At 41.6% G+C, this 11,567-nt stretch overlaps 1 protein-coding gene across 2 annotated transcripts in view; it reads right to left on the bottom strand.

Annotated features, from left to right (window-relative positions):
- Positions 1 to 897: 897 nt before the first annotated feature.
- Positions 898 to 11,567, bottom strand: part of LOC102456414 (thyrotropin-releasing hormone receptor-like) — a 34,237-nt gene continuing 23,567 nt past the window's right edge. For both annotated transcript variants that reach the window (XM_075901247.2, XM_075901249.2), the window contains exon 3: positions 898 to 5,563. In XM_075901247.2, coding sequence (XP_075757362.2) covers positions 5,183 to 5,563 — 381 coding nt within the window. In that variant the 3' untranslated portion in view covers positions 898 to 5,182. The remainder of the gene's footprint in view (positions 5,564 to 11,567) is intronic.

Below are 11,567 nucleotides of genomic sequence, written 5' to 3'. Positions count from 1 at the left end.
TGAAACATCTAAGAAGACAGTGCCCCTAGCTCTCCTTCTTTCAGAGATGAGACAATGGTATTTTAATAAATCTTGGCAGAAACTCTGTTCTCTATTCTTCATACTCCTTTACATGATGCACTATGCTACTCCCAAAATAGTGTCCCAGTCCCTTGAAGTAGTACACTCAGTATTGTCAGGTAGAGTGGATATTTGTAAAAGGTCCTAAGAGAACTAGCTAAACCAGTAACACAAAAGAAGTCTGTGCTTCCGAACCAGCAACAATTTCTCCTAAGCAATTCGGAATATGGAAGTAAAACAAACTGAGCAGTCATTGAAATTCCTGGATGAAATGAGATTGACTAAAAACAGGGTTTAATAGACTTGGGATATTGATAGTTGCTGGCAGTTAAGAATTTGTATGAACCCCACAGTTTCAGGGTCAAGGTAGCCCCTAGGCTTGGGCAAGCTAAATATTTACGCCTAGGGTATTATAACTTTAAATGGTTCAAAGAAGGAGCAAAATTCTTTGGCTAGAGTTCTAATGCTGTGCCTCAGTCCTGTCCTGGGAACTGTGATTCCTGTGCAACACCTGCCCTGATTAAGATAGTGTGTATGAGAACCTCATCACTGTTCTCTGCTAATTATCAAGGTAAATGATTCAATGTAAGGCCAGATCTTTACATAGTATAACTCAGTCTCAATCTCATTTGGAGCTAGACTGAATTATATAAACTGGCCCACCGAGTCTCAATTCCCTCATTTGATGATTGTCAAAAGAAAATGGTAAATAAATAAAACCTTAAATAAAATTGTTATGTTCACAGAAACTTGTTGGAAGTTACCATTATTTATTCATACAGAACTAGAAGGCTTAGAATCCGAGCTCAAAAGACTAATGGGTTTTTTAAAGGCTGGCTGAATACCTGAATTTTCAGGCTCATTTTTTGGCATGCATCAGTCATTTCAGTTTGAGTCAAGTTTAACCTACAGTCTATGCCCACTGCACATTAGGTTCAAGCACTTTTCTGAGGTCTTGAAACAGGAAGCAGAGGGACTTGCTGGTAATTCTGCTTTATTATTGAAATTGGCAGAGCGGATCCAGTTTGGAGGATAAAATCCCTTTGAAAACCTTAATACCTTAAGCCTTCCCTCTGGGATGCCATTGGGATTTGTTTATCAGGGATACATTGATCTTGATTTCACTCAGCAGACCCACCAATGTCAGGTGAAATGCTTAGCTACAGCCCATCAACAATCCCACACTTAATCTAACAATGTGTGTAGTGCTTTGTGTGCATCCAACTCCAGATAACTCTTTGCTGGCAAAAAGCAATTTCTTATGAGGGTATTTCTGTGGGTATGATACCTCATTCCAGGGGGGAACAATATCACAGCCCCGTGAACCACTAGATACTGATGGTTTTAAGGTCAATGGGGTTATTGCTCTTTCTACAGCCAGTTTTTCTAGAACATAGGTGCAGTGGCTATCATTATGCTGCTGAATGTGGCCATAGGGCCCTAGTGGCCCATTAAGACTGGAGGCCTAATAATATTTGGGTTTACTGCTCTCACAAATTGAAAGGACTGTATAAAGCTACGCCTACCCCGCTAAATCGGAATTGTTTTCTAGGCCCATTCTGCCAGCTTAGAATCATTCTAATTTGTGAATCAGCTCCAAATGGAGGAATAATGCTTGAGGTTACACAGAATTGCAAAATTCAGTAGCAGGCTCTGAATCTCAGGAGGTGTGCATCTGCTGTCTTGGTTTGACTTGTTATAGATATAGGGCCAAGCTGGGGTGCAGAGTTGGGGGTGGTCGGGAGTGGCTCCGAGCTCCTGGAAGGGGCAGGGCTTGGCAGGAAGCCCTGAGCACCCCCAGAGTGTGCCAGGTCCCCCAACTCCAGCCATCCCTGAGCATCACCTGGAGCATAACTCCTGAGACTCTGGCGGCGATTTCAAGAGGTTAGGCCTCTGGCTGCCGCTGCTGCTGCTGCTGCTGCAATAGTAGTGGTGGCAGCTAGGAGCCCCGGGCCCTTTTGACTTGCAGAGCCTCGGGGCAGTTGTCCCATTGCCCCTGCCTGCTGGCAGTCATGGGCCCAGCCATAAAATTAGGGTACAGATCAGGATTAATATTGTGAGAATGTTTGGATTTGGGGATTTGGTTTGAACTCATCTCTAAATTATATCTGTTTTTATGGATTAACCAAGAGGTGACGTGGGATAGGGGAAAGGGTGAAAAGTCCCATTCAGGCCATTAGTGCTCTTTTGTTGTATAGAAATACAAGATTTAACATTGTGAAAATTCCAAACAAATTTACAGCCAATTCCCATCTCAGCCAATGAAGGCTTGTGTTGGTCTTTCATTATGCCCAATTTTTCAGTGTATTTATTAATGTCTAAGGCATCCCTCCTCTGAGTACCTAGAGACCCCCTCTTATTGCCCCTTATGCACACTTTAGTATATTCTATATTACATAACTAGGTGCTGTAAACTCTTTTGAACAGTAAGTGTCTGTTCTTTACATGTATGGACAGCTTAGAATGTAGAGGGATCTGATCTGTATTAGTGGCTTCTAGAGATGCTATTGTAATACAAATAAATAGCTGTAATCATTATATTTCCCTATTTACCATCATCACATATACAAATGGAACTTGTTTACGTGCAGAACTGTATGACAGATTGTCTCATTATAGAATAGGAAAACAATTGTCATTGTTGTGTAATGAATTTCTGGAGGGGCACTTGGGCTACTTTTAATGTGATGTCATTAATCATTGCATATTTTGAAGCAGAAAGAGCTTTCCAAGTTTCTGATCTACCAGGGCTACTCAACTTTGGAAGCTCTGGGGGCCACAATGATACTCACAACACATGCCGAGGGCCGCAACTTAAGTGTGGTTGCATATACATGCAAATATACATGCACATAGCTTCTTTCACACTGATGGGCATAAATACAAAGATTAAGTCAAGACGACACAACACACAGGCCCCTTTTAAATCAGTTCTGCTGATGTTAATAAAATGCAATATTTACCCAATTTCCACCCATATAACAGCACTTTTAATGAGCAATGACAGTCCAGGAATTTAACTACTAAAATGCATATCAACAGAAGACCATGATATTGACTACTTTTTTATTTTGGGTCCCACCCAGGGGCCACGTGTTGAGCCCCACATAAATCCAAACTGCACCACAGGCCGCAAATAAATGGGGTGCGGGCTGTATGTGGCCCATGGGCCACGTGTTGAGTTGCCCTGTTATATACCTTTCTTGTGCCTACCACCGCTTTTGAGAGCTTTAGGTGTGATGATTTGGTATGGTGACAGCTGTTTTGCTCTGAGCTACATACAAATCTTATTATTAACCTCTACATATCCTGCACTTCATTAGCATAAACATGGCCACTGCTTTTTTTCAAAACAGAGCTTTTTTGGGAAAAAAAAAGGCAGTGTAGATGCAGATCTTTTGAAAATAAACCCTTTTCAAAAGATCCCTTATCCCTCCTAAAATGAGGTTTACAGGATCTTTCAAAAAAGGGTTGTATTTTCAAAAGATCTGCATCTAGACTGCCGGTTTTTTTTCCGAAAAAGCTCCATTTCGGAAAAAAGTGGTGGCCATGTTTATGCTAATAAAGCACAGGATATTTAAATTCCTGCTTCATTAGCAATTTCAACGTGCCTAATCTACATCTCTCTCTCGACAGAGAGGTGTAGTCTATATGTAGCCCTAGTGATAATAACAGTAATGAGAAAGGTGGTTCCTAACAACTCGTACACATTAATGACAGTCCAGCTGTTAGCTCATGACAGACATTTGTCCATAAATTCCCAAACATTCCCATAATTATGCATCTGAAACAACAATTTGCCATTTTTAAACATTTTCCTTGTCCGATAATTATTTTTGGACCAATCAATTAAATAAAAGGCAGTATAATAATATACACACAGCCATATACCATACCAAAAACAAATATATGCTGTACAGTCCTCAGATAGGTTAGAATGAAGTGCAGATTTGGTTCTCAAGAGTTCTCTTCTGTAGGTGTACAGCTGGATTAGTGCCCTAGAAGTACTGTTCAGTCCCTTTTTAATTCCAGGGCATAGAGCTATAAGATGCCACATCGTGACAAAACAATCTCTATTGTATGGTGCACATCTGACAGAAAGTGTCTATCACTCACCAGGATTACCAATGCCTGCCATTTATTTTATGTAGCAAAATGTTTCCTTGGAATTCCCAGGATTCAGAATATTCCTTCTAATTTTGTGCAATCTTCTTTGTTTTTGGTCTAGTCCAAACAGTATCTTGCAAATATGAAACATGCTCCACTGGATGGTTTCATTGACCTGTACAATTCTGAATATCCATTTCTCATCTTAGATGGTAACAACAATTAGAAATGAAGATATTATACATTTACATAGTACCATTCATCACAAAGGTTCCCATGCCACTTTAAACAGTTACGAATTATCTATGGTATCTAACACTATCATTTTGCTTGACACTGAGATGCAGCCATCTCTGGGAGAGAGTGTGGCAGCTGTTCAACAGTACATAGCAACACCACACCATAGGTTACAACAGAATAGAAAAGGAAGAGTATTGTAATTGATGCTGGAGAGACTTTAAGTAGGAAGAATACAATTCTCCATTTCTCTCCTACTACTGAAAGCATTATGGGATTTTCACTCAATGACTTCAAGTGGCCTGAGTCTTGGTTCTATGTCATGCCAGAAAAAATGACACCTCAGTAACACAGTTCCCCTTACTACTACTTGGGAGGCATTAGGTAAGAGAAAAGATATCTTACCGAAGACCCTTAACCACTCCAGCAGTATGTAGATTTTTTAAGGTGTCCAATGCAAGCCCTAACTAGGCTCAATAGATACAAATATTTGTGCACAACAGGAAATATAATTGCACCACCACATTAACTACAGACCATGCAAAATTCTGGCAAAAGTCTAATACATCACACTAATTGTAAATAAATTAGCACTCAGCAAAAGCAAATGAATGTGCCCGCTGCAAATCTATTTTGTTAAGTGTCCTCAAGAGCTGTTTAATTAATCTTGCTGTGTGCTCCCCACATATGCCAGAAACAATTTCCAATAGGAGGTTCCAGACAGTGTAAAACACAACCACATAGTTCCCAAAGACTATGTTATATCATGGTCAACACATTATCTGCAAAGTTTACTTTTCTTTTCTATTGCAGGGAAACCATTTAAATCTTCCTGTTCTGTGATATCACGATCGGAGCTGTCATGGGAATAGTCCTTCATGACGCTATAGTACATTGGTACATGGTACTGGGTGGGGTTTTCAGTCCTTTTCTGTTCACATTTCCATAACTTTTTGAAAGCTGCTCTAAACTTCTGAGACATCAGGTTGTAAATGATGGGGTTGATGGCGCTATTCAGGTAGATGCACATCCTGCAGAAGAGGAGGAACCAGATGTTGAGGTAAGGAGGGTCCAGGAAGGAGTTCACCACTACCAAGGTGCGATATGGCATCCATAGTAGGGCAAAGAGAATCACCACTACAGCCAACATCTTGGTCACCTGTTGGATTGGGAGAGACAAAAAATAAAAAGCTGATGCTACACCTCTTCCAACAGGACCGTCCCACTTTTGAAACAGCAGAAGGTCAGCTCAGAGTCTGTGAATCACTTATTTGCCATTTAAGGTATCAAAATAAGGCTAAGTGGGACACAGATCTTGGACTATCTCGACGGAGGGTGACAATTTCACTCCTGTGAGCACATTTGATATAAATAACACACATAATAGGTCTCCCACCATCTTTCAAGACACTTAAAACCCCACTGGGAATAATTATTAATTGGCAAGATCATAATAATTCATTGGGAGATGAGCTGATAGAAAGGGATGGATCGAATTTCTAATTGTGTGCAATTTTGAAACTTGCTTGTGACAACAAACAAAACAAAACAATGAGGGGAAAACTCTCCTGTCTGCTACGGCAGAAGGCCAAGCAGCACTTGAGGCAGAAAGCATTCAAATGATTTCTCAATATTTAAATGATTCTTTTGGATCCTGTTGACTTTCCATTCAACTGAAATATTTCAGATGCAAGTAACTGGTAGTAGAGCAGCCAGACTCCGGCATGAACTCCAGATCTGTTCCAAGAGCAGATTTTTTTGCAGAGTAGCAAGTGAATATCTTTAAAATCTAAAGCATCTGCACAGTTGCCACATTAGGAACAAGGTGTGACGTAGTGGGGGTACCTTGCTGGTTGCTATGCTGGGCAGTAGGCTGTGGGGGACCTCTGCTGGTGGCAGCACGGCCCAGCAGGGCAGGGGGTGACTCATTATGCAACCTGTCTGACCAGCTACCCCCCAGGGAGAGAAACAAAGGAAGGTGGAATGCTGCCCCTGGCTGGGGGGCAGGGCTGGAAGAGAGGGAGTTAGTCTCTGTCTGGTATCATGGAGGAAGCAGCCTAGGCAACAGGCTGGGCTTTAGGAGCCCAGACTCCCGCATATCAAGGGGAGCTGAGGCATCCTAGTCCTGCCCTGGAACAAGAGTATATCTCTGCTGTGCTGTATCCTGGAGAAGCAATAAACTCCCTCTCTTCTACTGGCTGGTGGAGTCTGTTCGTGCCATTTCGGGGGTGCAGGAGACAGGAAAACCCCAACGCGCTGTCACACAAGGATGTATGGTGAATTCAGAAATGAACTACAGTTCCTCTCTGCTATACTCCATAATATTTTTAATTCATTTCTCTTGTATTAATTTTCCACAATAATCCTTATCAGACAGCTTGCAAACAGCCTTTTAGATGAGTGATTATCTCCCCAACAGCACATATTTATTGAAGACACATGCTCTTCAGGATGCCCTACATACAGTAATGAGAGTATGACATACATAGTAAGGGGATAGGCGTCTCTAAATGCTCAAAAGGAGATAGCTCAGAGGCTACGGCTACACTGCCATTTTTTTGCGGAAGAAGATATGCAAATTGCGCTCGCATTTGCATATCTTCTTCTGTTTCTTTTTGCGGAGGAGGTTTTGCCACTATTTGGCCTCATGTAGACGGGGCCAAATGTCAGAAAAAAATCCTTTTGCAAGACCCTGTAAACCTCGATTTACAAGGAATAAGGGGTCTTGCAAAAGAGGGTTTTTTTTCCCCAACTTTTGGCCCCGTCTACATGGGGCCAAATAGTGGCAAAACCTCTTCTGCAAAAAGAGTGGAATTTGCATATCTTCTTCTGCAAAAAAACCAGAAGTGTAGCTGTAACCTCATCAGTGACTATGCTTTCCTCCAGGAAGATAGATATTTTGTCAAAAGTCTGATCCCCTGGTTCTCTTGAAGGCTGGTTTTCAATTGGTTACAAGTACTGCACCCTCAAGAACACTCTCTGCGGGAGCAGAGAATAGTGAAATGGAACAATAAATGGATTATTAACAGGCCTGGAAGTCAGAGTGTAGTACAGTGGTGACACAAGGATACTTCCCAGCATAAGATCACGTGATGATGCTGTGAGTTACTGTACCCCAGCTATCAACCAATGGACCAGTTATTATGTCTCACTACTTCTGGGAAATGCAGATTAAGGATTGTAGGAAGTGTGAAGTGAGCCATATATGACACAATTCTACCACGGAAACCTTTACCCACAAGGAACAGGATGGTTCAAAGGCTATTAGAGCCATCATGATTTCTGATTCCAATCTGTCCCATCTAGCATCAAATGCCAGGCTGATGGACACTTTTTAGAGATACTCAGAAATAGGTTGGCAGTGATCAGCAGTCTTCATAGTCTGGTGGTTTGCTTGGTGCCCCACATGAAATCCATTGGGGTCCATCCAGTTCTAGTTATAACTAACTTCTCTCCGGTAAAAGGATTATGAGTGATTGGGTCATGGAGACTGAACTATCTTCTGTTCAATAAAGGGTGTATATTCATGTCACCCATCATGTGCTGAGGCACATTCACAGGGCAGTATGATGGAAGCAGCTGCAATCTGCACTGACAGTGACTTAGGTTGGGAGAATTTTAGTCCCTGGAGCTGTCAAACCAGCATAGTAAAGGACAGATTTCCTTAATAACCCTTTACATGAGGTACTTACAATGCAGTACATCAATGTGATTATATACAAGCATTAAATGTTAGTATTACAACATTCAACTTATCTACTAAGGTCAATATAGTTGAAAAACAGTTTTCCAAAACCGTCTTTATTTACCACAGCTGGAGATAGAGGATGTATGATGTCCTGAAGATGAGGATGGGTTTTACATTATTCCAAAGCATGAAGATAGTAACCTTGATAGTTAATCTTTGCAGGTGCCAACTGGGATGTTGCTATTGATAATGATTATGAAGGCGATGAACCTGATGCTAAACATTTTTAATGGATACAAAAAATAATATGTGAACATAAGAAATATTGTTATTGCAATTAACTGCGAGAAATAGCTCAACATCATGGAGGGTAAAACACTACCAGGGAAGTAGTGGTCAGCATAGATCGGTGTTTCCCAATTTTTTTTGACCACGGAACCCTTTCAAACTCAGAAAAATTTCAAGGAACCCCCAGCCGGTGGTAAAAGCAGAGCGGCAGCGGGGGACGCGGGAGAGGGATCTTGGGTTGATCGGGCAGAAGCGGGACAAGCAGCTGTTGCTGCTGCTAGGTCCAGTGATAAAAGCAGAGCGGAAGCGGGTGACGCGGGAGATGTCTGAAAGGGGAGCGGGGAAGGAGCCAGCGTCTTTGCGCGCCGGGTTCCTCTGTCTCTTTATGGGCAGGGGGAGGGGAGTGTTTGGGTTCTCGCAGAACCCTTACGTTCGCTTCACGGAATCCCAGGGTTCCGCGGAGCACCATTTGGGAAACACTGGCATAGATAATCAACCAGTTTTGTGCACAGAACAAAGTCATTAGGGAGACACAGCCTAGAGGAAGAGCTCACAAGAAAACATTTGTATCTTTTTAGGAAGCAAGAGGGCCATCAGAGGGTGTAAATGGAGCTATGCCAAGGATCTGACCCAGAATGTTTAGCAGTCGTCTCGCTATACATCTCTAAGGTCTGAACACTTTCCACCAAGTCACTACACTTCTCAAGCTTGCAAAGAGGATTACTTTTTGTTAGGTGTATTGGTACTGCTGAAGTTTGATTTTGTAAGACAACCTGAACATGTTCACCTTCTACAAAGCTGTAACAATCAATTTAAGCCTACAGTAAGAGAGAACCCAGTGCCTGTCTTATGTGACCCTGAGTGCAATTCAACCTTTAGATCACCTCTACTAAACAATTTGTTTAGCTTGATCTCCTGGTTGGTTAGGCAGTGTTGGTTGTTTATTCTTTTGATTTATGCAGTCAGTAAGCATCCTTGTCCTGTCTGAACAAGAAATCCATTCAGGGACAGGTATCAGCAAACAATTCAGTATTAGAGATTTGGGTCTTAGATAAAAGCCAGCTGATATTAATGAGACATTACTACGTCTACATAGCAGCGCTATCCGAAAATAGCTATTCCACATCTTTTGCGCGCGCCCATTATTTCAAAATATAATGGGCTCACTATTTCAATGTCCCTCAAAACCTCATTCAACAATGATTAAGGGACATTTCAGAATAGCAACTTATTTCAAAATAAGTGCTGTGTAGACAGCGTCAAATTTCAAAATAAGCTATTTCAAAATAACATCAAAATAAGATACACAATTTGCATATCTTCAGATTGCCTATCTTCTTTTGACCTACAGTGCAATGTAGATGCACCCTCAGTGGACTTTGGATTGCACCTACGCAAGACAGGTGCCTGAAAGTGTGACCCAGAAACCTTTGGTAGCCAGCCTAGGCAGACTGTGCACTGACATTCCTTACTAAGGTGATGAGTTATCAGATTCTGACTGGCATAGAATAATCCCTTTTGTTGTATACCCTGAATACAAACTGTGGCAAGTTTAGCTGTGCACCCTAGTGGACTTCACTTCCATCTGAGAGACTGGAGCTTCATTTAAACATCTCAGGTGACTTTTTTCTTCAATTATTTGCAGTTATCTGTCTTGTTTGATTTGACTGTTTGAAGCACCATCATGTTTGTCAAGGGTGACCTATTCATTCACTAGTAACAGGATCAGTCATTAATAAATAGGGAATATTCCCACTGTGATGGAAATTAACATCTGATTTCTAATGATTTCTCAACCTGTGGGAAATTAGGATGGAAGGAACCATTGGTCCAGCTGTCTTTGAACCTCCCCACCACACTTTTCAACAAGTGCTATAGAAATGGCAGCAGTCCCCAGTACATATTCACTCTGGCTGTGTCTACACTGCACCCCTTTTCCAGAAAAGGGATGCAGATGAGACAAGTCGGAATTGCAAATGAAGCGGGGATTTACATCTCCCCTGCTCCATTTGCATGAACATGGCTGCCGCTTTTTTCCAGCTCAGGGCTTTGCCGGAAAAAAGAGCCAGTCTAGACGGGGATCTTTCGGAAAATAAAGCCTTTTCCGAAAGGTCCCTTATTCCTCTTAAAATCAGCAAAGCCCCGAGCTGGAAAAAAGCGGCTGCCATGTTCATGCAAATAGAGCGGGGGAGATGTAAATCCCCACTTCATTTGCAATTCCGACTTGTCTCATCTGCATCCCTTTTCCGGAAAAGGGGTGCAGTGTAGACACAGCCTCTAATTTTACCTGACTCAACATTCACAGATTCAGCTCCCACAGTACCTGATACCATGTCACAATAACTCTGTGATCAAGAAACCTCCTCCTGATTTCCAACCTGAATCTACCTTTCCTCCATTTTCAATCAAGACCTGTAATTTTACCTTTGTCCTATCACAAAAAGCCAGGGATGGTTTAACCTTGAGAAGAATGGTATTACCCTTATTAAATCACCTCCTGTGTGATTTTTCTCACACTCTGCACAAACTAATTTCTGTCTTTTATCATAGGGCACTGTGTCCAGATCTCCAAATAAGTCTGGTGGCAGTTCTGAAAAACTTTCTATAAGACATAAATGTCCTTTTTGAAAGATAGTCAATCTGTACTAATGATGAGCTTACAGATGAGATCTAAGCAAAGCTTCAGCTAATAGAATAAATATCTCCTTTGACGGAAATATCATTTCCTTCAGCTCTCTGACAAGCCCACTTCCATTCCAGCATCAGTGAAAAGATCCTACATCATGTCAGTCAGTTACTGACAGGAATCTTTTACTGTCATCTTCTGTTGGATACTCCACATCTCCTGAGGCAATGACTTACTACATGGTGTCCTGGTGAAGAGTGATGATAGAACACAATTAGTGATCATCCTTTCTTTGTTACTGTACTTAAATAATTGATGTACAATAGGCACTGCATTTTGGGTCAGGTGATTTCATGGGGCATCTATGTAGAAATGTTAAGCAAGAGAGAATTTAAGAAGATTAGGCAGCCAATTAATGCCATGACAAGCGAGGGTTATCTGAGATGATTTAGTGACAAATGTCCCCAGTGCCTTTGAGAATGTTTCATCCCAGATAGAACCATCTCTAGTAGCTAAAAATAATTGTATTCCATTGTGGACTAGACATTTGCTGTTGGAGAT

Source organism: Pelodiscus sinensis, chromosome 17 (genome assembly GCF_052426305.1).
Source record: "Pelodiscus sinensis isolate ZL-2025 chromosome 17, ASM5242630v1, whole genome shotgun sequence".
Lineage (NCBI taxonomy): Eukaryota > Metazoa > Chordata > Testudines > Trionychidae > Pelodiscus > Pelodiscus sinensis.
Note: the sequence above shows the minus strand (reverse complement) of the source record. Positions and strands in the feature narration are given on the sequence as shown.